The 27,330-nt window shown below is 45.7% G+C and overlaps 1 protein-coding gene across 1 annotated transcript; it reads left to right on the forward strand.

Annotated features, from left to right (window-relative positions):
- The first annotated feature begins 251 nt into the window (after positions 1–251).
- Positions 252–27,330, forward strand: LOC119466497 (pre-mRNA-splicing factor 18-like). The gene is made up of 10 exons (XM_037727010.2): positions 252–449; positions 1,307–1,411; positions 3,749–3,823; positions 8,345–8,479; positions 10,091–10,219; positions 13,256–13,327; positions 20,286–20,498; positions 23,706–23,823; positions 24,702–24,739; positions 26,370–27,330. The coding sequence occupies exons 1-10, from the start codon at positions 387–389 to the stop codon at positions 26,445–26,447; spliced, it is 1,026 nt and encodes a 341-aa protein (XP_037582938.1). The 5' UTR covers positions 252–386; the 3' UTR covers positions 26,448–27,330.

Here is a 27,330-nt window from a genome sequence, read left to right on the forward strand (position 1 = left end):
AACCTCCTTGGGTTTTACGCAATGGTACCAACTGCCCCTGACACCGTTTTTAGATTAGGTTAGGATAAGTAATCTAAAAATGTTGCCTGACACTGCGCTACCGTTACGGTATAACGTAAACTATCCAATCTGTTTTTACAGAGTACTAAATATTTTATTTTAGAACACTCTACAACAAACGGACCATGGAGGAATTTCTTTCCTACGATGCAACCAAACTTGGCTGTTATCCGTGTGGCCGCTTTCTGCAGTTGGCAACATTCATGGCAGCGCGCACAACGACGAGTTCTGTTTAGTTGGCGATGTCGTAGTTTGTACAGATCGACCGCGGTTGCAGCTTTTTCAACGGTCTTCGCGAGCTCGATCGTTTATTACGACCGTCAAGAATGGACGTTCTAAAAGCAGAGATTGAGCGCAAGCGCAAAGAACTGGAAAACAGGAAGCTCGTCGTGAGTATTCGGCTGTCCGCAGCGATAGCCACCGCGTTCGAAAGACTGCCATAATTCTTCACAGCTCGCGTACAACTAAAAACTGTTTCGTTGCACCCTAAGCACCTACAGCAAGCAAAGCTAGTCTGTCAAGCTGTGAGAGCAGATTCGCAAGATATGTTCTCTTAAGTTAAACGTGCGTAGTCTGAAATGGCGCTGCGTTACTACGAAATTCGAGTATTTGCAGTAGAGTTCGTTCATGCTGCGTCGACTTAACTTTTGCAGTGTTGTTATTCGTCTGAGATGATAGATAATATAAATAATAATGACTAACTGATTTGTGTTATGCCAGACCTGGTGTCGATTGACGTTGTTGTGTGTCATGATATAAGACGAAATCTGCTGACGTCGTGTAGGAGTAAGGCTAGGGATGATGATGTTACTCATTAAAAAAATTAACAAAGGGCGCTGCACGCGTTCCTTGTGGCTGTGCCCATGTGTGGCCATCACAGCTCACAGGGACAAGAGTGACCCAGTGTACGCTGAAGTCAGTCACAATGCATGCACCTATTCAATACCGAAATCAAAACTAGTTTGTAGAAGCAAGCATTATAGTAAATTATTTGGGGCAGTGTGGCACTTGCCTGCATTTTTTGCTCAGGCATAGAGGGTTTTCATGGTCATTTAACTAACTAAAAAATAAAAAAAGCCAGGTTGTAAATGTTGTGTAAGTATTTAAGCGCACAGTGGTTACAAGTGGGCATTTATACTTAGTCATGCCATTCCACTTATTCTAGCTTCCTCTTATAAAGCTACCGGCTAGTTGAGTTGGCTTCACCTGACAGCTGTCATAAGCAGACGCTGCCTTGCTTTGACAGGGACCCCAGAGGAAGTTTTTCAAGCGGGAAGAGCTGATCAAGCAGACGACTGAGGAGTACGAGCAACGACGCCGAGCCAAGCACCAGGACGAAGATGACGATGAGGTGAACGCCCCTGTGTGGGACGGCCTTGCTACCCAAGTTCACCCTACATCACTCCACCTAGCAGCTTTCTCTGCGGTTTATGTGCTGCACTGAATGGCCAGTCATTTGGATCTGGCCAAACAGCCACTGCACCTGCTCGTTCTCGCTTTTCGTGTGTGGTCGTACGAGTTCTCCGAAGTGATTGAGCTGAACAGTAGAGTGGTGGCATTTGTGAACATTCTGATTTTTAGAGACGCACAAATCGGTGTTACCAGACCACTCCAAACTGCAGATCGCCAAATTGGCCACTGTAGTAGCCCAAAAGTAGCCAAACATTAGTGCTGTTTTGTGACTTGATTCCAGGGACATTAAATTAACTTCCTGCAAGGAAACCTACATACAAGTTATTATTATTTTTTTTTTGTGCATTAGAGAAGAAGGCCGAGATTTACCCAGAGCCACCAAATAGCCCCTCCCCCCCCCCCCCCCAAGAAAAAAAGCGCTGAATAAAATTTCCGTTTCTTGCTAAAGCATATTCGTTAAGTCAGGGTTACTTGCCCCCAATATTTATTGCGGCTATATCCTGAGTCTGGAAGAGGCATTTTAAATACATGCACTCATAATGTGACCTCAAGAGGCCATGTTTCACTCCATCCCTGCACTCGCAGCAACAGTTTGAAAAGTGCATTAATGCAGCCTCGCTGGCAAATTTATGCTAAGGTAAATGCGACTTTATGACGAATGTGGTCTCGTATTTTTCTCAAAGCAAAGAAGAAAAAAATCAATCGCAAAATGAACACGAAAATAGCGTCACTCAGTAAATGCGCTTAGCAATGGTATGCATTCAGCATAGTTCTAGCTAGTGACAATTTCACTAAACAATGCAATGCAATACACGAAACAATACAATAGATGGTTCCTGTACTTCAGGAACAGGAATGTTAACGAACTAGCAACCACAATACCTTGCTAAATTGATCAGCAAAGCAAGGTGCTTAGTGAGTATCAGCGCCTCTGATGATTTGATACATTTTCGCTGCCACTGAATTTGGCATGTGAGGAACAACTTCAAATTATCATCTGGTAAAACAAGGATTTGGCGTCTGCACCCTGCTAAGTGTAGCTTATTTAGTGGCTCTGCGGAAGACTAGTTGTAAAGAGTGGGGGTTAGTTTTCCAAAAAGAATGTAGCTCAGAAATAGCCGCATAGCCAAAAGAAAATTTTTAATGCAAACTCTGACGCAAAGTAGCCCAATCTGGTAACCCTGACACAAATACAAATGTTACTTACCTTTTCTTGTCATGACATAAACTTAACTTTTTTTTCAGTTCTGACATCAGTGAAAAGACAGAGTTAATTGTGCATAGTTTGTTTGATACAGTGAGAGGTATGGCTTATATAGTCTACTGAAATGTAATTTTCTGTGAACACATCTGAGAAATTGAGAATCAACTTATCTAGCTTGGGTGGTACCACAGAAGTGTGGTGCTTCTCTGCACATTGTAATGTTGCCTGACGTGGTCTATTTATCTTCTGGTTGACAATGACGTCTGCATTCATTGGACTATTTATATGTTATGCAAAACTTGTCATTGCACGAGCTGCTGCTTTGATACCATGATAGATCCGATCCAAAAGTTGCATGCAGTCAACGAACACACAGACTTGAACAAGCGCCTTGTTCGTGTTCGTTTGTCCATTGTGTGTACTTAATTTTCGGGTCTGCTCTACCATGGCTGCACGTTCATGTTATGGCAACATTCCACCAAATCGCTGTTAGTTCCATTGCTTTGCAATTTTGGTTCTTCGTCCAGCTGTATGTTTGTTGTTTGCTTGTTTTTTCCCTGCCTTGAGAAATCCTTTTCTAATGTAACCAGTAATGTTTACAGTTCAAAATCTCTCCATTCCTGTGTGCCTCTTGTGAGGCTTATCGTGTCATTTTTGTGCTTGAAAAAGCCTTCAAACGCCACCTTTGTTCAACAGAATAGAGGGATTGGTGATTTGGTGGCTGATGATATTGAACCCAAATCATGACTGGCAGCTTAACGCTATCCTTGAAAAGGAAAATTTACAATCATTGCATTCAACCAGTACTAACAAATGGTACGGAAACTTCAGGACGGCAGAGTATCAGGTGGCGTAATGAAGTTAGGAAATTCACAGGCATAGGATGTTGCCAGCTGGTGCAAGACAGGGGTAATTGGAGATCGCTGGGAGAGGCCTTCGTCCTGCAGTTGACATAGAAATATGCTGATGATGAGGACAGTGAATGTTGAAACACGGCAACACAGATAGAGCAAATGTTATTTCAAGATGACCACTTCTGTGCTCATATCTGCCCTCCCTCTGCCATTGCAGTCGTCATCGTCGCTGTCAGTGGCCAGCCTCCTCAAGAAGAAGCAGGAGGACGAACGTGTGCTGCCAAGGAAAGAGGTGTGTCCTGTGCAGACTTTCACTGCTCACTGGTTGATTTCATTGCATAACAAACTTTGGGACAAACAGGGCAGGACAAGATGCTTGTCCTGTCAGACTTGTTCGGACTAAAGTTTATTATGAATGCGCACCAACTATCCCATCAATGCGTCACGCTGACTTCATTGCACTTTCAGTATTTTTTTTTTTTTTGTTAGCTACTGACTTCAGTAATATGCTGTTTTGTTTTTGTAATTATGTATAGCTGCTGCATATTTCGGTTTTTTAGACAATAATAATGGTAGGTTCCCCTTTACAGTCTGTTGACTGTGAGGCCTCTCTCAGTATATGTAATCCACATTTCGTAACCTTATTAAGTGCAATTATCTGAAACTACACTCTCATGCTTCATCATCAAAGCCCATTGAACAACTTCTGTGCTGGCTGCCGCAAACATGTGCCAGAAGGCTAAGCTCATCTCTGCATATTTCTGCAGTAATGACTAGTTGTGGTTGTCCTCTTGCAACTCGATTCCTGGTTGCGAATCCTTGGTTCATACTTTCTTCTTGTGTTATTTATACCCCTGTCAAGCGGGCAAGTTAAGTGCACTTACGGGGAGTGCACTTCGGGACCTTGAGTGACACTTTAGGCTATGCGGTTCTAAACGGGAAAACGGAGTGCACTCGCAGGAAAAAAATGGCGACAGACTACGAGCGCGTTTTGTGAAAACGTCGATTAAAAAGAAAAGTACTTCTAAAAAGTGATTGTCTTACGTTGTATTATTAATTAAAACAAACTTAATCTATGTTTTTTCAACAAAAACGAAAATATTTTTTATTTAAGAGTGTGGCAAGTCAATGCCAGCCAAGAAAAATGCCTAGCCAATCCAGAACGACATAGCGGCGTGCGACGAGGCGGCATTTGATCCTGCTTGAACAGATTATGAACGCGTTTTAGGCTATTATTTGTGTGGAGGAGCTGTTCAACCACTAAAATGAACTTCTGTGTCCTTTTTTTATGCATTACATATTATACCATTGAAACCGCTGGCGACGAGGCTACGCACTCGGCCAGCAAAGTGCGTTCCGTGAACGCACTTCGACCGGAGTACACTGTGCAGCGAGTGACACTCCACTTGCGACGTTTAGATTGGGCAAAGTGCACTTAAACCGAGTGACACTCTCCGTAAGTGCACTTAACTTGCCCGCTTGACAGGGGTATTACTTCACACTATTTTGCATAGATATGAAGCACTTTGGAAAAATTAACTAGTGTCCAGTGTTGATGGCAGTGAATAATCATGTTTTTTCTTTAATTTCTAACTTATCCTGAGCTTGTGATTACTAACTTATTTTACTACATTCCATACTTTATAATGTAGGATAGCAGTGTGCTTCCAAGAAAGCTTATGTGTACAAGCAACTTTGCCAGTGAGGGTAAAGCTAAAATTGCACTTTCGTGTAGAAGCCATGTTGTTGCAGTACCAGACAGTCTTGTTGGTTGGTGTTGTTGAGTATGTGCAGCTCAATGACTGTCACGACTGCAACAAAAAAATCTATAATCCCACCCGTTATGTAATACCCCCGTGTAGGGTCTTTAAGAAAATAAAAAAAAGAAAGCTGGGAAAGGAGGCATATGTTGTGTGTGGAAAACTTTGCCTAAGAAGAATTAAGACCACTTGAGAGATGGCGTTGCATGTTCTTGCCAAATTAAAGCCAAAAATTCGCCAGTGAGCCATACTTGAGCTTGTGGGTGTTTCCCTATGATGCAATTTGGTTTGACTAGGCTGGCATTATAAAGAGTGATAAGGTAAATAGGGTAAATGAGCTTTTGCCATCATGGGTAAGCCACTTTAGTCTTTGGTAGCTAATGGCAACACATCAACGAAAGGCTGCGCAACTTGACCTCTCCACCAGTGTATGACTCCCTCAGGAACAAGGACCTGGCAGATTTTAGAAATGTTCACGGAAGAATATTTGAGGCCAGTGGTGTAAAAGTACTGTCGCACAGTAAGACAGTCAAAAGATCTGATCCACCAGCACTGTGTATACGTTACTCCAAGTCACGCTGCAATTGTGCGGACAGTCCGCAAACCATCAGGGAGAGTGCACATTTGGGCAAGGGACTCCAGCTGCCAGGTAGCCTGCCAAATTTGTCACTCTACCAAAACAGCAAAAAAAAAAAAAAAGCTTTTTCTTAGGCAGATCTGCTTCTCTGTGCCCTTCACTCCTTCCATGCAGGCAGAGAAAAGGCTGAAAGAATAGAAAATGTGGCAAGTGTCCCGCACACCCGCTGCTAAGGCACCGGCTGAAACCAAATAAGAAAAATATATAGCTCAGTACTATTGCACAATCTGAATGGTTGCAGTGAAAAGACATGAAGAAGAAAAGACATTGTTATTTCCGAGCTCATTTAGCGGGACATGCAGTGGAAATTAAAACCAAAATAACAAGGTATCATTACTTCATGGTGCGTGTCATCAGTGGCTGCTTGACAGCTTGAACTTGAAAGCTTGTTTGATAGCTTTTGTCACTGGATTTCTTGATGTCAAGTTTAATGCAATCTGTCAAGCTGCTATGCCACAGAAAATGCCTGCTGTCTGTTTGTCTCATGTCTGTGTCATGAGACAAACTTGCGCAGCCCCATTATAAGCATGGTGGAAGGAAACAGCACAAATGTTTACCTCCACAGAGACAAAGTAGGCACACACCAGCACTGACTTAATCAGCATCGATGTGTGTCTGTTCTGTCTCCATCCGTGTAAAGAGTTCCGCTGTTTTTTTCTTTCCACCATGTATCTTTGCCAACTTGCCCAAATGTCAGCTTTCGTGAGCCACTATAAGCAGTCATGTCTCATTTTTAAAGTGAGAGCTGGCTGTGCTGTTATAGCACACAAGAGTGTGACATGCATACTAATTGCATTAATTGCATCATTATTGTTCTTTTTATTTACCTCTTTATTTCTTCCTTTATCTCGAAGTGAGTGAGTACGTGAGAGCTGTCCTAAGTAAACTGTCTTTTCACTTAACCAACCTTGTAAGAGAGAGCGAAACTTTAACAATACGAAATTGCACCAGGAGGCCTCGGTCCTGGGTGGAGCCCTCAGTCCAGGCCCCCATGAGCCATAGCTGCACGGTGCACTCTGCTGACCCAACCAAGCTGGTCCCTGGAGTCAATGCTGGACAGCAAAGCTTCCCACTGTTGTGCAGTCAGCCCTGTAAACATACTTTGTTGGTGACCTCAGCTGAGCTGCTTCCTTGAGTTTCCTATCATTGCAAGCAATATGCTTCCATGCAAATCATGTGTGTGCCCTACAGTGTGCAGTACATGTATGCGTTGCTTTGTCCAGGAACAGAAATGGGCACATGTCACTCTGAACTGAGCTCCTGCTGCCAAGTTTCGTGTAGTCTTTTGTGACATCTGTTTCGGTGTGCATCGAAATCTATGCAGAACCTTTACCTACAATGGATGTCCTGTGTTACACTATGCACAGCACTGGCAAGTGCATACCTGCCAACTCTTCCAAATTTTCCGTAAAGTGTACGAATTTGGACCCGTCTTACGATTTTACGAATGTCGGCCCAATTTTTACAGAAAAGTGGTTATATTTGCAAAATATATACATTTTTAAAATTCCTAATAAAATCACACCGTTGCTGGCGGGCGGGGGCGCCACTTACATAGGGACGCATAGAGATGGGGGTATGCGTTGTAACCGTTATTGTCGGCAGAGTAAGGACATTTTTCAATCTATGACTCGATCGTTCTCCCGCCGACAAGCACCGAAAACGGCAACGTTGCGCAAAGCGCGTAGTACACAACATACTCGCGCGGGCCATGTGTGTGCACAAGGCCGGAACACTTCATCGGTGCAGGCTGTATAGGGTGCCTCGATATGTCACGCTTCTCCGTCCAGGGGTGTGGGTCGTTGGACGACCTGATGACGGCCAGAAGTCACTGGTTGTCGTTACTCTTAACATAGAGACCCACCTGTACCTAAGTGGCGCCCCCAGAGACGACGGCGATTTCGGGTCGATGCGGCAGACACAGTTTCTGTATTGGCAACGGTTCTGGATTGGCACAGATTCTGTATTGGAGGCTGTGGCTTGTTGTCTCACCTGTCACCTTCGTTAGGCTTTTTTTGCGAGTATGACTTGTTTTGTGGGCCTCACTTTTTTTTTTTTTTTTTTTTTTTTTGCGACGTGCTGCTGCATCGGGCGCAGTGCGACTCCGGCACTCCGGTGTTTCGTAGCCGTAGCGGCTGCGAAGTGTGATGGCGTGCGCGAAGCCTCGTCGGTACTAGACTCTATCAGTACTTCCAAGTGTGTTTGAAGTCGTACTCCTCAACAAAATTCCCGTACCCTCCCCCCCCCCCCCCCCCCCCCCCGGTAGCGAGTTTACGAATTTGAAAGTCTTGAGGCTGGCAGGTATGCAAGTGTAAAGATTGTTTGTTGCACATTGTTTGTTAGAACATCCTTGTTGCCTTTTGTTGTGCCTATGCATAGCCTACTCTTTAGTAATGCACAGTGCGTGTCAGTGCAGGTGATCAGGCGCCTTCGGGACCGTTCTGAGCCAATACTGCTTTTCGGTGAGACAGAGACAGAAGCCTTCCATCGACTGCGACGCCTGGAGATTCTGGAGCCTGAGGTGGACAGGGGGCTCCGCAATGACTTTCAGGTCAGTCGATAGAACACAGGCACATCTGGTGACCTCGCTGTAATAGTAACAGGTGCCTCGTGCTGTGTGAAACAGAGTTTGTACACCTCCTTGAAAACATTGGCACCCCTTTACTCTGTGAAAACAGAGACAAAAAAAAAAGTTTAGTTAAGATAAATAAAAGGCAACCTCTATGGTGCTTCTGAGGAGGTGCCTCAATTAAATCGATTAAATCAGTAGATATAACAGCAGGTTTTCGTAAATGGCTTTTCAGTGTGCAGGAGTCCCTTCTAGAAAGATCTAGTCATTTATTGCAACGACTGAGCTCTGTGTGCCCAACAAGGCAATTGTTTTGCATTACGGACAGGCCTGGACATGTCCATAGCAGGTGGTGTGCTGTGGCTGGCTCACCCATGAAAGAAAAAAAAGTTGTAACATTCTTCTCATTATTTGTGAAAGAAGGTACCGGTGACACAATCAAGTCCTGGGCATACCTACCCAAAGATGTTGCTTCTCCCCATTGCTCTGCCTGTTGACTCCATGGTGGCAGTTTTAAAAGTGTATAAACCATGAATTTCTGTTTCTAATAGTTCCATGTGCGCATGATGCTTTGTCTTGCACAAACGCCTCTGATGCATTGCGAGATTGCATGCACCATCATTTTGCCTCTGCTGCTGTTCCCTTAGCATGTTCGGCCAGGGCTGACCATTTTTGACAATGCACAGGTGAATCGCGGCCATGTTGTAGTACATTTCCTCCTCTGTGCTCATGACACAATGCCTGTGCTGTACTTTAGCCAAGCCTGCACATTCCTGCCTTCTCCAGGAACGCCATGTCACAACAGCCCCATGGCTGCACTGATCCCAAAACCAGCACGTTGATTTGTGCCACAGACAGACTTTCCCACTGCTAATATAAAATTTTCTTCATATATTACTCCATTTCACTTCTTACAGTATTAAAAGAGCAAACATTAATGAAATTGACAACATGGCAATTGTTTTGTAGTATTTCAAGTTCACTGTCACGGCAGTATAGCCAAGAGGTGCTATGAGTAAGCACTCCGTTTCAAAAGGATGCTAACAATATCCGCCAATGTGACCATCCATCCAAGTACTTTGTTCCACGCTCAGTGTGTGGGTAAGCACACTAATGGCCCATTCAACGGGTCGTTTTCAAGCACTCTAGAGTGCTTTTGCGGTGCAACTTACATTCAGCTGGTCAAAATCAGGTGCCCGCAACGCATTCGCCTGGTTCATTATCTCGGAGCACTCAGAGGCACTCTCCCCTTCATGTTGGGAGTGCGACCTAGATTCGAGAGAATTCCGGTCACGAGACTCCGCCGATTGCTGTGGGAGCAGCTGAATCTTCGACTCGGGCTTGCTTTCTCTGCTTCCAATGTCGAGAGGCCTCCGTATCACTGCAAACTAATTTGAAGCATGGTAGCAACCAGTCAAATGTACCGTAACTGTTAGTGAAGTATAGATGGTGAGGATGCTCAGCTGAAACAGTCTGTTGTTATGCATGTCACCTTCGCTGCGGTGCTGCTGCTCTCGGGTTCTACTCTGATGTGTCGGGTCTTGCACTGCTGTCTTCCTCTCACTGCTCTCCACTTTGCTGAAATCTGCGCAGGAGGCAATGGAGAAAGTGGACCAAATCTACCTGGACGAGATCCTCAAGTCGCAGGGCAAAACCGAAGATGGGAAGTCGGTGCACGACGTCAAGGTCGAGAATGACGGAACCACCTTGGAAGACATCCAGGTATGCTTTGGGCTTCGTTGTGCACGAGTATTTCCGGAAGATGTTGTCGAGTCAGAAGCAGTTGCTGCTGTGATGCCAGCCGAGAGAGCCAAGAATCGTTTGTACATATCCCATATCTTCACAAACATAATATGACCACATATATTACACAAAGAGAGACATGACGACTAAGAGAGAGGAAAAATTTCATTTGAAATTGTAAATTGACCCATAATTGTGGACCTGGGTAAATATAGAATTGTTTCAGTGCAGTGAGATGTGCGCTAGTGTGGAACCGCCCACACACACGTGTGAGCCACTGTGCATTGCTGTTGTTCCCTGCCAAAGTGTTTCACGAATGCTATGTGTGGCTGTATGCCAGGGCAACAGCGTTTGTGCATGCGAGACTGGGCAGGTACTATAGTGGACTGGGCCTCTGAACTGCTCCGAATCGTCACAGCCTCCCTCCTTCCTTTCTTGCTTCTTTGTAGACACGCACGCATTCTTCTGCTCATACAACATCAAGAGGCTGGCTTTCCTGTGCACAGAATTCATAGCGGTCAGCGTAGTACTTAACTGTGCTAGTTGGTTCATAGCTAAGACGAGCTTGAACAGCTGAACTGACAGGCAAGGGTCTATGGGAGACAGACAAGGATGTCGCTTTTGTGCTTACAGTATCTCTGACAACTAAAGAAAAACGCATATCTTGCCGGCAGGTGACACCCAATCGTGTATCGACACCATGACAGCAAGATGTGAGTCACGAACGCTAGGCACCTGTTTTTCGTTATTGCGCATATGCTACAATATACGTAGCCGCATGCTCGAAAATAAAAGTCAGTTGATAGTACAGTGGCATCCTTGTCTGTTTCGCTTAGTCCCTTGTTTTTAATTTCAGCTGTTCAAGTTCGTCTTAGCTTCATAGCGGTCTTTGATAGCCTTAAAAGCCTTCGAACATCAATATGCCAGTTTCAAGGCCCTGAAAACCTGTAAATTTCTCCAAGCGCCTAAAATTTTCCTGAATTTCGTTTTTGGCTAAGCTTAGCAAGCTTTGTCTGGAGATCTAGCCACAAGGTTGACTGCACCACAGCAAATGGCGAGAAAAAGATTGTTTACATGTGGAAAGATAGCTTATGCATCACCCTATCTGACAATAATGCCTAACCACGCTGGCAATAAAGACAACGACCTCAAGTGTGTAAACAGCGTCATGAGAAGACGAAGTCTGACCTTAACCCTGGACCTTGATCCGCTCTTGGAGAACTGCACTAGCTCTCATAAATAAAGGTACCTCTGTTCTCTCCTATGCACACTGAGCCAGAACAACACTGTTTTATTCTGACATTCACGCTATATTAAAAAAAAAAAATCGGAACCTTGCGGACACACCTAGCAGTTGCCACTGCCAGCTAGTGTCTTTTAGCAGTGTTGTAGCCCATGCAGCAGTTGCTCTCTGCTGCAGTAGGTCCCCTTTTAAAACTAACTTGGTTGAGCTGAATAATCCATTGAGTTATGCAGTTTTGGAGACTTTAGTTTTCTACAGAAACGCCTATCAGTGCAGTCATTTGTGATGAACGTCTAATGATGTATAGAAATTTCCAAGCCCTAAGTTTGAATTCATTGTTTTCTGCATACATAAAAAGCTTTCAAATGCTGACCAGACCCATAGCTTCAGGCTATGGGTCTGAAGTTAGAAGTGTGTCAAAGGCAAGTCTGCACAGCATATGAAACAAGCTAATAGTACAGGATCCTTCATGTTCTTGTCAAATAGAATGTACATACTGTCTGTTTTAAATCAACCCTCTATAAGTGAACTTCCCAGACTTTTTTTTTTTTTTTACCATAGCCTCTGGGTGTTGCTGCTGTCTTGACGACTAGCTCATACACAGCACAGTACTCTTATAAGAAATCAGTTTATGTGTAGCCCCATGTGTGCTACCTTTACAGATGAAAGAGAAAATTGTCATAGTACGAAGCTTATTGGTACGAAGCCCGTATTGGTTTCTTTTCTGGGACGATTTCTCCCTTTCATTAACCTTCCTTCATCTTGCAGGCTTCCACAGAATTGATTTACCCTTACAGATGTGTCATTTGCCAGCTCTGTTTCCTATGGAATTACATGGTGAAACGGCAAGCGCTGCCTAAATATCCCCAGTGCAGCAAATATACGCTTTCAAGCGCATAGTTCCTTTATTTCCGGACCCATCTTTGTACAGTCGACTTCCGATAATTCGACCCTGGCGAGACCAACAAAATTATCTAATTATATCCGGCAGGGCAAATTTAACAAGATGAAAAAAAAAAAAACATCGAAACATACAGCTGATTCATTTGGCAGTAAATGCCCGATTCTAACACGCGCGCACTTTCTACGAGTACAAAGTAGAATACTAACATAGTGGTAACATTAAAGCTCCTAAACAAAGTAGTTATCCAATGCACACCCATGTCTTTAACAAGAAAAATGACAATGGGTCTGTTATCTGTTGCACAGTAATGGCCGGTTTCGGTCAGCTTCACCGCAAGGCAGCCATGTTATGCAGCAAAGCATATGAACGCCGCTAACGCGGTTCTCAGCTCGGTTTCCATGGAACAAAAAAAGAAAAAAAAAAAGAGACACACGTTAGGATTGGGTGAATGCTGTAATCAGACATTGTGAGCTACCGTTATTACTTGAAAAGCTTCCTATGGCAGGCTGAAAATAGTCCTTTTCGACAGGATATTACATGTGCTCAACACATTCACTGTCCCCTAAGCTCCGCCAAGACTGTCGCGGTGTTGCGGTCACCATAGGTCAGTGCTGACTGGTTAAGTTCGAATTATTCATCATCACCATCATTGGCCTATCTTTATGTCCACTGCAGGACGAAGGACAATTTTAGGATTCAATTAACGAAAGTTTGGACCCATAGAAATGCATGGGCACCAACAGGGACCTTCGTTAGAGATCAAATTAACCGGAGTCGAATTAACAGAAGTCTACTGTAGTAAGACCACTTTCACAAGAATGCATTTTAGTGTGATGGTTTCTTCAACATTTTCTTCTGTCCCTTGCAGAACATAGCGCAAGAACTTGGCGAGCGCAGAAACAAGGGAAAAGATGCGGAGATGATTCTTACTGCCCTGAGGGTGAGTCTAAGGGTAGGTGCCGATAACGTGCGCACTGAACTATACGTTGGAGGAATAAAAAAAAAAATGCGCGGAGCACCGCAAATGCGCGCCGCAGAAGAGCAAGAACGGCGTAGCGTCCAACCGAATCGCCAGACCGCATCGCCGTGGTCCTCAGCGGCAATCGTACGCGGCACGTGACTGACAGCAACGCCGAAGCGCTTCGTGCCTAATTGAGCCTTTTAAGCCTTTATTCTTGCGTTTATCGCCGCGCGTAACACCGCGTTGGCGGCTAGCCGCGTGCCTCCGTAAGTGCGTAGTCGCTATCTCTGATCGCGTCGATAACCACCGCAGTTTCGTCCGCAGCGGTTGCGCAAATAGTAGTTTCGTTTTCACTCGATGCGCGCGTCGGCTGCGTGCCTTCCCAACTGCTTAGTCGCCTCCCGTGGCAGCGTCGATAGCGACCGCAGTTTCGTCCGCACTTCTTGCAGCAAAAGGTAGTTTCATTTTGACTTGGTGCATGCGTCAGCCGCCTGCCTTCTGAACTGCAAGGTCGCCGTCCATGATCGCGTCGATAGCGGCCGCGGTTTCGTCCGCAGCGGTTGCGGCAAGCAGTAGTTTCGCTTTGACTCAGTGCAAAGCTGTCGAAGATAAAAATCACCGGCTACATCGCGATGGACGGACAATTTGTTGGCCAGCAGCTGAGTGGCAAAAAAATAATCGGGACGTGCGCCCGTTGGTGGAAAGCGCGTCTCAGGTGAAAACGCGCGCCGCGAAGGATGTCGCGACGCCTTCGCCGCAGCTAGCGCTAATCAGTCATGAGATGAAGACAATTTCAGCTTCCGCACTGGTCTTGTGCTAAATAGAAACAAGATTTCACGATTCATTGAGTAAATAAAAGCGTGTTGGCGTAGTGAAGCATTTGTTTATTTTTTTCTTGATACCCTCGATAATTCGACATTCGGTTTATTCGGGGGGGGGGGGGGGGGGGTTCCTTGGCACTTTATGGAGCTTAGCAGGGTTCCCTGGGATGAACGTACTTGAGAACCCCTGGTCTACAACATTCTTTTTTTCCTTGCATCTTCTATCGTTCCATGAGATCCTTGGGTAATATGAGAGTACTGAAAAGCACTGCTGCCCCTTCTTGATTCCCGTATATTTATCCAATATGAACTGAATTTTCTTTGTGTCACGTCTCTTTCAGAAAACTCTTTCACCTGCCATCGTGGCTCAATGGCAGTGGTGTTGTTTTCTTGCTGAGCAAAAGGCTCAGCTTCCGGCTGCTGCAGCTGTATTCCAATCCAGCCAAAAACAATTGCGTACCCTACTTTCGATAGGCATTACAGAACCCCAGCTGGTCAAAATTGCACCGTAGCCCTCCACTGTGGCTTCCTACATAGCCCAGTGCGCAGCTTCAAGACGTTTAACTGGGGTCGGTTTCTCTTCTTTTGTGGTGTTTTCACGCTTTCTTTAAAGTAAAGTGTAAAGTGCAAGTGTAAATGTAAAGTGTTTACCAACTGGGTTTGGGAAAGCGCTGGCCAGAAGGTGCTGCAGCAGTTTGAGTGCCCAACTAAAAATCATTAACACCATCCGTTAAGGAGGCCACAGAAGTGGCACATCATTTTGAACGATAACAAATGCACACTTGTTCAACATTTGCTTTAGCTCAATGCATCCAGCCAAGCTCTGTCCACGTTTAGAATGCCAATGCCCAGTCAGGTCAGAACACGTGCGTCATTATGAGCAGTGAATTTGCTCTCGTAAAAGCACCGCATGTGGTACACAACACCGTTGGCTTCCCTCACTAGGCAGTGTGTTACGTCATTGCTGTTTGGATGTGAAGTTTCAGAGCTGGTTGCCCTTGTAGAAAGTCCTTTTAGGCCATGGTTTAATTTTTGAACACTACTCTAGAAGCAAGGATACTGGCTCTTGATTAGCCACCTGCGGAAAATCCAAGTGATATGCTGTACTGTGCTGACGTCTTTCATGAACATGGTTGACATCTGTGCCTTGAATCGAAAGCATGTCCTTGATTTTGTTCTTGAGAATGTGAGATAGACAACTGCAGTGAAAGAGTCTAAGATCCGGAAGAGTCAAATGTTGAAATGAAAAAGTTTAGATGGATGTGCGGGCTGATAAGGATAAAGCAAGTGCAGAACGCCTACATCGCAAGGTGCAGTTAAGGTTATTATGGACCTTACACCCAATGTTCAAACAGGAATGTTGAGATGGTTTACCCTTTTAGTTAGAAAATATGAGTATTACATCAGCAAGGAAGCAGGTAGCCCCTCTAAAGTGTATGCCAGGCTCACCTCATCATCAAGCATCCACTTTTGTGATTCGTGATCCCACCTCATTGTTTGCTTTGTGGAGTCATTGGTTAGGTTAACCCTTTGCGGTCCGTTGTCGACAACGCAACACGGCCGTAGCGGTCCGCTGTCGGGCACCGCCCTACAAGGGTGTTCGGGGGTTAAATTTCGCGGTTTTTCTCACTGCGATTCGTACGCATTCTCTGTATACATGATGCGCCATCTCTTGAGGGATAAATAAACATTGTTTGTTGAAGTTTACTTCTTTTTGCACTAGGGTGCAGCACAATGTTCAGCACGGTTGCTGGATACCAGAACGTTCTAACTTGCACGCGGAACAGCACGTTCGCGCGCAATAAACATGATGCGCCATCTTTTGAGGGATAAATAAACTTTGTTTGTTGAAGTTTACTTCTCTTTGCACTAGGGTGCAGCACAATGTTCAGCACGGCTTCTGGATACCAGAGCGTTCTCACTTGCGCGCGCAACCGCACGTTCGCGCGGTTCACTGAGAAGCATGACCACATTTTCACCATGTGCGTTTTACGGTGGTGCATTTAGTGAAAGCTTCTAGGGGTTTCCATTGTCAATAACTTTATTTTGAGGCGCACACAGCTGCAGAATCATGCTGAGAAAGAACAGCGACACCTGCAGTACAGCCGCAACCTCATCCTACAGCTGGTGGGTGACGTGAGGGCTAGAGCCAAAAATCGAGGCCCGTCTGCGCGGAAGGAGCGCGAGGAAAGGCTAGATCGGAGGAGCCATTTCATCTACAAGCTCCCAGGCCGAAGCAGCAAGGACTGTGCTGCTTGTAGCGATCGAAAAACAAACGGAGGCAGGAGGTAAACTGTGTTTTTCTGCAAAACCTGCAGTAACAACCCTGGCCTGCACCCAGGAGAATGCTTCGAGCGGTATCACACGCTGCTCAAATATACGTAGAGGTGTTGCCTGCAGAATGCAAGAGAAAAAATATATATCCTGTGAGTTTTTCTTTCACAGTTGGTGGTTTTGTTAGCGGCACCACAAACTGGCAAAATAGTTTCGGACCGGAACAGCCGGAAAGTGGGTAAAAGTTTCGGACCGCAAAGGGTTAAGAAGCTGGCAGTATTCCTCGTCTAGGCTTTCTTTGTTTTGGTCAACATGAGCAATGCTCTGGAACAAAAACAAATGTTTTAAGGATTCTTGCAGCTTTTCTTACTAGAAAAACATTCACCATTGGAGGTTTTATTTTCGGCAAAAGAAGCTAGTTGAACCCAAGAAGGTGGTGATGAGAGAGCACCGCTGAAGAGTGCATTCGATTCTTGCTAAATACTCTGGGACAGCATGGGTAAGTGATTAGTCAAAGGAAAATAAATTTAACAGAGGCTTTGGTATTATTGGAATAGATAGCTTATAAATCAAGAGACTTGTTCTTGGGCAAGATGGTGTAGTCTGCTGATTATTTCTTGGTGCAAAACAAGACATGCACAAGAAGGACACATTCGCACTGAGTGCACAGATGCAAAGATAGGCATAAGCGCTTTGTGTGCGGGTGCGTCCTTGTTGTGTTTGTGCCAAGAAATAATGATCAGTGGATAGTTTATGGAAAAAGGTTACACAGGGTCTGAAAGTTAGCCATGGAAGCAAGATGACTAGGTGAATCGGGGCCTTCAAGCAGATATAGTTTGCTCAGAATAGGCCCAGAGCATGCGGAACGGTTTTTCTGAAGAATTTGAAGATGCGCATCATTTGATTTAGAAATAGTATACCTGAGACATAACATTTTCTACAATCTGAGGGTAGTAGGATTTTTTTGTAAACGTTGAGAAAGAAACTTCCAGAAGCCAGTTGCCATAATTAATCACAGCACTGCTTCGTGCTAAGCAGAAATGCTGGTAACCCATAGGTCGCCCTTGTTTCCAAAGAGAATTACACATTTTATTGTTAATATATAGTATAATGGCCAGTTCAGGTCATCTGGAAGTTTCACCATGTGAAAAGGACTCACGCAGGCAAAAATTTTGTGCAGCTACCCTTTCTTTGTTTATTTTCTGCATCAAGACACTCTGAATACCAATGAGCCTACAAACCATAAAAACTGAATGGAAACTTTTACAAGCCGCGTGGTGAAAACAAGCCCAAGTTCGTTTAAATAAACATGAGCCACGACTTCGCTTTTGCTTATTGTGAAAAGGTGCTGCATCAAAAAGCACTTAGTCTTGACATGCTGCTGTACAACTTTAAGCTTTGTATTGGCTTGAAAATGTGAGAACATACATCCTGGCATTGCTAAATGCCTGAAACATTTCAACTGGCTTCTGGAAATATGGCCACCTGAAAGTTTTTGCTTTATCTGTTTCCTAACTAGCACACGTTTAAATACACCTAGCCTGTCGTGGACACCCTGGATATACAGTATAGACCACTTATAACGTAACCGCTTATAATGCAGGACCGGATATAGTGCGGTCTTTTCAGACTCCCGTTAATTTTCCCATAGCACTCCATGTATACACGTATCGCTTATAGTGCAGTTGCCGGAAACGAAATACCGGTTACAGTGCGGCTGCCTGGGAGTACGGAAGTCAGCGGAGACGGCGAACGCTTCCTTCAAACGGGCGCCCCAAGGAGTGCTCGAGGAAGAAAGAGAGACGAAGTGGAGGAGAAGGGCACGTGGTGCGAACGAACAGCCAATGAGGCTGAAACCAGAATCTTGAGTGCAAGTCGTGAAATATCACGGCGCGCATAGCGAGCAAGCGCCACGAAACTGCCAACGCCCGCTTCCCGATAACGGCATAAAACGAAACTTCAGGGAGCGGGCGGCGCCGACACATCACGGCAAAGGGCGCACGCGGAGACCGTGGAATGTGAGGGAGGAGGGCGGCAGGAAAGCGGATTTCGCCTCGGCAACTCCGCCGCTTCGGTGGCTCCCCTCGCCCTCCCTCGTAGCTCCCTCACTTTCGACTGTCACCGTGCGCGCCCGCCGCTGTGCAGGCGCCGCCGCTCCAGCCGGCCTGGCGCCAGCTCGCCGAAGTTTCGTTTTCTGCCGTTATCGGGAAGCGGGCGTTTGCCGGCGTGGGCAGTTTCGTTGGCCGGCCTGAGACAGCCCCGCTGCTTCCCTCTGCGCCGTAGCCACAACGTGCAAGGAAGCATAAAGGAGAAAGAAGGGTTCACTGCCATTTTCTACACGTGACTACGGTAGCGTGGCTGAGACGTCGGCACGTACACGTATGTTCCGGCGCAACGCAGAATCGACGACCTTGCCATTTGAGAGAGGGTAAAATTTCCGCTGCGTTTTTTTTTTTTTTTTCGTTTGCGCGCGACATTGAGGGGTCTCTCCTAAGCTTTTACTCTATGGCGGTGCCGGAGCAATGCCGGTCAGAGGCGCCGCCGCGTGATTTGGTTCGAATTAACAAGATTTGACTGTAAATTGAATGCAAACGTTCTAAGCGCATTCCTCGACTGTCGCATATGCGTGGCGGCTCGGTGCACATGTTTTGCATATGTGCGGGCCTTGAAAATTGTTGTTTTGGTTATAGTGCGGTACCCCTTATAGTGTGGATATTCACGACTCCGGCGACTAACGTTATAAGCGGTCTACACTGTACCAGTAGACCCTTTTTCTAACTTACAAGCCCACTTTGCCACATCATGCATTTCCGCAGCTAACGAAGGCACCAGCCATAATTCAAATGAAGTACTAACAATGCCACTTGCATGCTCCACATCTTCATTTACATCTTCCAACTCAAAACACACCAACCGTATGCATGTGCACTGACTGAAAGGTTTCTTACACTGCCATTAGCTTGGTGAACTGCCTTGCCTATTGGCACCCTGTGGATATTGTCACCCAGGGTTCTCCCTCTCTTTCACTCCCTCCTCACCACATGTAGGGTAGCAAACTGGACAGTCTAGTTAACCTCCCTGCCTTTACCCTCTCTCTCTGTCAGGGTATTGAGCCAGCTGCTCTTAATAAACGCCACTAGTTTTTTTCAACACATGTTGACAACGTTATCACCAAGATGAACAATTTTAAGTGAGGAAGTTTTTGTCATGTATGGCGTAATCAGTGATATAAAGAAGACCGTCCCATAGTCTGTAATTGGGACCATAACGCTTAGGTGATGTGGACAAGGAAGAACGACAAGGACGGGCGCTGACTTTCAACTGATTTTTATTTCCGTAAGTGACATATTTATAACGACAAAATGCAAACACATGAATACAGAGGTTACCAATCACTGCACGTGCATTCCTGCAATGTCGAGATAGACTATTTCCCGTCCACTCAGACCTACGCACCGGGCACTGACGTAGCTCACACCTGCTTTTGCGATCAAATTCGCTTCCACGATTTTTCTGTACAGCACGGAATATTCCTTAACCAATGGTTCACTACCACAGTCAGTGGTTGTGGACCAGTGCTTTGTTTTTGTTTTTCGTTAGATTTCGTTTACTGTGTTGACAGCAATAACAATGTTCAGCAATGCAGTAAATAGGGGATGGTTTGTGTGCATTATCATTTCGAATGTAGGCGTCTAAAAAACAGTCATAGCTATTTTTAATTTTTTAATGTAATATGCAGTGCAACACAATAATGGTCACAAGTAACATTTCAGCGACTTCCTAGACTTTGGCAAGTGGAGTAATCGCTAAAAGCAGTTTATTCCTTTTTCTGTTGTTGGCAGTTCATCCTGCAAATGTGGGGCGAGCGGCTCAACTCTAGGCCCGAGCCTGAGAAGATGTCGATGCGGGGCAAACTGGCATCGGCGACGTACGGCCAGACGCAGTCGTACCTGCGACCGCTGTTCAAGCGTCTCCGCAAGGGCTCCATCCCCGAGGATATCCTTGAGCACCTGGTGCGCATCGTTAAGAACATGCTGCTCAAGGAGTACGTCAAGGTGTGTGTACTACTTCTTCCCCCATGCTCCTTCTATTGCCAGTTCTTGGGAGAAACCATCTCAGCGACTGCAGTCAAACCTTGTCACAAAAACATCATTGTTATATCCGATCTTCTTTATAAGTGTAACCGCTGATACAGCAAATCCTCGTTCATACGTTTCTGGAAAATAAAAAAATAAGAAACGTACTAACCAGGAAAACATACCATCCTAAGTCACTAAAAATTTTTCCAGACTCAACTGTAGTTGATATCTATGTAATGCGAAGCATTGCGCTAGTTGTTGCAGCATGAGGCACCGAAACGTATCGAACTGGTGGAGATCGGGCGGCCAGAGGTTTCTGTTGCGTAATGTTTTAAGACAGGTGAAGGTGCTTATCACAATAGGATTGGCGGTAGTAGCTGTGAATGCGGCAGGCGCTGAAGGAACAGTTCTCGCAACAGCGGGCTGTTTGCGTCCAGCCTACTGTCATTGAGAAGCCGCCGCATGCGACGTAGAAGTTCCGGCGGTCGCCGGTCGCCGAGCTCCTTTTCGTTGAGAAGCTGCTGAAGACGCCTGCGCACAGACACACACGTGCGGTGCAACACCATCAATTTAAAGTGGTCATAGGGGGTGGTTTCGTGCGGCGTGTCCACAGCGTCGTAGAACTCTGCAACCACCTCCGTTGAGAGTGCAGAGACAGCGTGGTAGAACTTCGCTTGTTGCGTAGTAATGCGCCGAAGGGTGAAAATGGCCTCCAGGTGTGTAAACCAGGCTGCAGGATTCTGTGGCGAAAACGATGGCAAGTAAATCTGCACCGTGGCGATTCCCTCTGCGCCGATCGTCGGTCTGTCGTTTGTGGTCCCTTCCATGATGTGGTGCTCGCCTTGTGATCACGTCTGGGTCACCACGTTATATGGACCGAGGTTAGGTCCATTATAACAATACGTGAGTTGGCGAGCGAAAGAACAAGGAAATGTTCAGGCCGATCGCAGGAGCAGAAGAAGCTATATTTTATTCTTATTTGATTTTTCTAACCTCGCAGCACGAAGAACAAGGCACATGTGCATGCCCATGCACCTGAGCGCGCCATAAATAAAAAGGTGGCCAATGAAAATGACGATGGCCGCTAGAGCTAACCTTGAATGGTGTCATATGATGACCTACAAGATTTGCTGGTCGGGAAATATAAACAAAATCAAGCTGGCAGGCAACGACGTAATTCGCGATGCCACCAGAGCGAAACATAATGTTCACAGGGAACGGCAGCGCGTTTGGGTTATCGCCTGTTAAAAGCGTGCAGTACAAATCGAAGTTCCAACGGCACTATGCAACACACAGGCCTGTGCGTGGTGAAAGAGAGGTAAAGATGCTTATCGCAGTAGGGTTGGCAGCGATAGCTGCGAACGGTGCCGTGCGACAACCCCGCGAGATTTGCTGGGACCGGAAGAGGGAATGCATGCTTGCCGGGAATGCATGCTTGCATACATGACACGGGCGGGCACCTACTGATTTCAGTCGTGTGTGTCTCACCTCTTTTTATTGCGATAGCAATTATATGGACACTCCAAGCGCATTTTTGCCGTCGTCGTCGCCATGAGGTCCCGTATAAAGTCCAATGGCGATAAAACCATCGCCGTGCGCCGTACGCCGTGTGTGCAAGTGAAATCGTGCGAGGGTGAGCTGGCAACCGCAACTTAATCTCACGCACGCGAGAGAGGAAGGCGGCCGGAGGCACGCGCGGTCTTTGTTTCCACGCCGGGCACGGGGAGGAGGCGACGGAGACGGTGGGGGTGTGTTCTGCTCTTGCGGCTGCTGCCCACGGAGCTGCCGCGCGAGTGCCTATTATGAAAGCGATCTGCGATGTGGCCAAAGTGCGCGCCCGCGGCAGCCTCATCTTCAAAGCAATCTGCGATGGGTACAAAGTGCATGCGCCGAGTGCCGGTAGCTTCGTATGCACTGTGCTTTTGACGTTTACTTCCCGTTGAAGCGAGAGCCAGCGCGAAGGTCAATTTGCTCGCTGCCGATGGCGCGCTTTCTCACTCCAGCGTTTTGACGAGTTTCCGCGGTCACCGAGCGAGATGTGTTCATGTTTACTTGTGCGCACGTGACACTGTGCTTGTTTATTTAGTTGGTAAGCAAATATTTTTTAGTTAGTAAGCGAATATTTACAACTTTATTTGGCCGATAAAACAACTATCCTTACTTTGTATAGCTGTCTGCTAATTTGCTATCGCAATTGATGCTACGCCTCTGTGATCTCCTAGGAGTTATGAGGAAGGTAGTGGCCGAATACTGCACCAGGGAGGCCAATTCCTGTTCTGGTGACGGACTGACTTTGTTGTAGCTTAGTGGGCCTTCCTAGTTTGACTGGACCTGGACTAGTATAGCCTCACTAGCTCTCGGCGATATTTTTTTTTCTTGCCGGTGTCAGGCGCCAGGAGATGCCTGAAAATAATGAACAATATGGAATGAAAAATTATAGGCAATACGTTGAGAGAGTGGTGTGGATCGGAGTGTAAACGGCAGTAGCCGATATTCTAGTTGACATTAAAAGGACGAAATGGAAGCTGGACAGGCCATGCAATGCGTTGGACAGATAGCCGGTGGTGTGTTGGAGCTACAGAATAGGTGCAAGGAAGGGAAGCGCGTTCAAGGACAGCAGCGAATCAGATGGGGTTATGAAATTTTCTAGAAAACTTGCAGACGCAAGTTGGAATTGGCTAGCGCAAGACAGCGGGGACTGGAGGTCGCTGGGAGGGACCTTCGTCCTGCAGTGGACATAAATTAGCATCACGATGCCAAATATTTGACAGTAGGTTGGAATGCAGAAGCACGAGTGGGAAGTGTATAGGTTTATCTACAACTTGATCTTGTAACACCTTCATTCATTGTATCTGTCTCGAGTTATAAAAAGGTGCAAGTTTTTCTCACTTTATCCTGCCATCTTATCCTGCAAGCTCAAATGAAATAAGACTCGTGCATTCTGAATGGTAGTGACATCTGCAGATTTTTTAGCACAAATAGAGGATAAAACATGAAGTGACAAGGCACATTGCACTTGTGTCTGTCACTTCATGCTTTTTTTCCTCCATTTGTGCGTAGAGACGCGCCAGTGTGAATTACAGCCACCAGCTCACCCAAATCTGTACCCTATTCCTTGCAAAGTGGCTGTGGATGCTGCAGCAGTACTGGTTCACCATGTTTTTTTTTTTTCTTGGCTCGCAGGCCAATGATGCATACCTGCAGATGGCCATTGGCAATGCCCCGTGGCCCATTGGTGTCACCATGGTGGGCATTCACGCCCGAACAGGTCGTGAGAAGATTTTCGCACAGAACATTGCCCGTATCCTTTGCTTTATAGTGCTGTTACGTACAGTGTACCGCAGAACACAATACGACTCTAAGACAAAGAGGTTGAGATTACCTGTTGCCTAGCTTGCACTGTTAGCGCAAAAGTGCGCGTTATGCGGTACCAGCTCGCTCATCATGTCAAGCCGTCCTTTTAATCTCTGCAGTTAGTCTTGTGCAGTGCAAAGTGCCTTAGCTGGGAATACTCGCTTTTGGAAATATCACTTTAATGATTAGCTGTTTTGCAAATTGTGAATCCTGTATCCAATAAACTTTTGTGACCGTCTGTCACAAAATGTGCCACCATCATCAAATGCCATTATCAACATCAGCAGTATACTTTAGAAGCATCGGTAGTGTGTCCACTTGATTTCTGCACTCCACATAAACTATTCACTCGCTTTGACAATCATCATTGCTGGTTCCTGCAACAATTCTTTTCATTTCACCGCACTTCCTGCATAATCATGGCATGGCTTTCCTAAGAGGCCCACCAACATGAGCCGTTTCATGGACTTCAATTCTGTATAGTATCTGCTAACCATTTCTTTGGAGCCTATAAACATAGTGGCTTACACATGCAGATTTGATGCTAGCTGTATAGGGCAAATTTGTAGCTTCCTGTTTAAGCTTCTTTGAGGAAGCTTAACCCAAATCCACCAGGATTTGTGAAAGTAAAATTGTTGATTGCAGAATTTATTTGCTTTATATTTATGGCATTCTAATCATGAAGAAATCTGCAAGGGCTTCTCACGTAATGATTCGAAAGTTGGTTTCGTGGCACTTGAAATTTTCAGTTGTGCCAGTTATAGCGATGATGTGGAGATATTTCAAGCAGTTAGAAAAAGTATGCTTCCCTAACTAGCACCTCAGATGTCCTGAACGATGAAACTCAACGCAAGTTCATTCAAGTAAGTATTGCAACATGCCGAATCCACTTTATAGAGTATGTTTCTTAACATAACGGCCAGCTTTGACTAAAGCTCACACCATACATCTGTGGTCTTTACTATATAAAGCATGTAGCAACAAGTACTAGTCATGCAATGTACAGTGCTCAGCGATTGAAACGCGATACTCGGAGCGTGTGGCTGCCTGCACATCTTGCACCTTTGGCAGGCACTAAGGACACCAAGCTCATGCATTTTTGTATCGCATGAAATCAAGAGTCTCCGTTATGCATTGCGACTGCATTTGTCCCCCTCAGTGATAACCCACCAGTGGCGAAAAGAATTGCCAGCTGCCATGTGGTCCGAGTATCGAGTTTCAATTGCCGAGCACTGTACGTTGTTGCATCCCGCACTTTATGCATAAATGCTTTATTTCAGACACGAACAGTAGAACCTTGTTCATAAGTTCTGGTAAAAAAAAAAAGAGCAAAAAAAGTATGACTTACTGGGGAAACGTACGATCCAAAGTCACTAAAAAATTCGCCAGACTCGACTGCAGTTGACATCTACGTAATGCGAAGGAAGCTTTGCGCGAATCGTTGTAGCACGAGACCACGACTTGCGCCGATCTTGTGTGGCCGGAGATGCTCACGGTCGTTTTTTGCGGTGACGGCAAGCTTGCGTTCGTGCTCCTCCAATTGGGCCTGTGTCGGCAGCATCTTCAGGCAGAGCATTTTGGCAGGAAGTTTTGACACACCCACTCGACAAGAATCGTTGTGGCACGCGACGTTAACACACATCGAGCTCGCTCGTGGGGCCCGAGCATCCAAAGACGCGCATTGTCGTTTTAAGACGATAGGACAGCAAAACAAGGTCATGCTGGTGGGCAGTGCTGGAACATGATGCCGCCAGAGCAAAACATGATGCTCGCATGATGCCCAACGGGCCTGCAGCAGAGAACAGGCGCGTTTGGGTTATTGCCTATTAAAAGTGTACATTATGCTTTCCTATGCCATATAGGCTGATGATGATGTCATACGTATGCGCTGTGAAACATAAGTGAAGATGCCCGTCGCAATTGGTTGGCGGTGATAAGTGTGAATAACTGCACCATTTTCACGTGACACAGGAAGGCTAGTACTGTGGGGAAGCTGCCATTGCGTTTGCCTACAGCTCTCAGTCGTGTGTGCCTTGCACCTATTCTTGTTTACATGGGATCTAGCAGCCGGAAGAAGCATCATACGATCACATATTGGCGGTATGCTAAACATTGGTGCCGAAATATCACGTTTTCCAGGAACGCATTAACCAGTAAAAAATAAGCCTAACTGTATTGGATCATTTGTTTTTGCTTCTCGATCGTGAGCATTGGCGCCGGGAAATCGTACGAAACGGGATCGTATCAATGAAGTTCTACTGTAGTTCCTTTTTTTTTCTGTATGATTTTATAAAGCTGTGGGTATTATTTATTTTCAAATTCAAGTTAGTTGATGTTCAAAGTTGCATTTAATTTTACAGCTGTTCTCTGCATATCACACATGCTTTGAACAGTTCAGCAGGGTTTGTTGTGCTGGGTTTTGTCACATGTTGTTAGCTAAATACTAATTCCATTCTTGAATGTCCTGTCATCATTTCCTTCTTCCGACAACAGGCGCTCAAGCGGCTCATGACACAGTGCCAGCGACTCTTCCCAACCGATCCATCACGGTCTGTCGAGTACAACGCCTGAGCGACGCAACAGCTCCTGCAAGATTGCCGTGAAAGCACGTCGAGTTTAAGGGGCCCCAGCTGAACTCGAGGACAGTGTTGTGGTAGCCGGGACCAGTGTGTGAACGACGTCTGCATGACACATACAAACCACCTCACCTGTGCACATAACAACAAGTGCGAACTGCGTGCATTGTCATTGTGCTTTTCATCATTGCACAACAATGACAACAGGTCAGACATGCAGACAATTTTCTTATTTTGTCCCTGCTCCGTAGTCACTTCACGGGTGAATTAAAACTGCAAGTTGGATTTATTCTGAAGCAAGTTTCGTGGCCAAGCCCATGCGACTTGACTGCCCTGTGGACTAAAGCCACATTGCAGTGTGAAGTCGGACTACTGCAAGTTTTTGGTCTTCACCGTGACGACTGTGCTGACAACAGCACATTACTCTGCGGCAAGTCCCACAGCCAGAGCCCTGGCTTGGTTAATGACTGCTGTGGTAATGGCCTTTTCAGTCCCGAATTACCAGTGCATGGCTAGAAAAAGTTAATTCCTCTAAAATGAAGTCATCCTGGATCAAATATGTATGTGAAAAATAACCAACAGGCACTGCACACTTACAGGGGCAAAACAAAATCTTGTTGCATGATTCTAATTGGAATCATGGTAATTGTATGCATTTTCACAAGATCAATGTCTGTTTGTTCATGACATATTTTATATCGGGCTGTCATAGACAAATTTTCACAAAAAGAAATGATTTTAGAAGTGTTTTCTCAGCATGAATTTGTGAAGAGCACAAAGTGTTGCATGCATGTACATAAGTCTCTCAATGTGGAGTTTTTGTGCTGTTGAACATGGCCAGTGTACACAATGCTGTGAACACATCTAAATAAAAACTT

Source organism: Dermacentor silvarum, chromosome 10 (genome assembly GCF_013339745.2).
Source record: "Dermacentor silvarum isolate Dsil-2018 chromosome 10, BIME_Dsil_1.4, whole genome shotgun sequence".
NCBI lineage: Eukaryota > Metazoa > Arthropoda > Arachnida > Ixodida > Ixodidae > Dermacentor > Dermacentor silvarum.

Excerpts from the sequence above, each read along its gene's own strand:
- LOC119466497 (XM_037727010.2), top strand. The coding sequence starts at position 387 with ATGGACGTTCTAAAAGCAGAGATTGAGCGCAAGCGCAAAGAACTGGAA. Across the intron at positions 3,824-8,344 it reads GTGTGCTGCCAAGGAAAGAG|GTGATCAGGCGCCTTCGGGA; the intron begins GTGTGTCCTGTG and ends GTGTCAGTGCAG. Across the intron at positions 10,220-13,255 it reads CCACCTTGGAAGACATCCAG|AACATAGCGCAAGAACTTGG; the intron begins GTATGCTTTGGG and ends TGTCCCTTGCAG.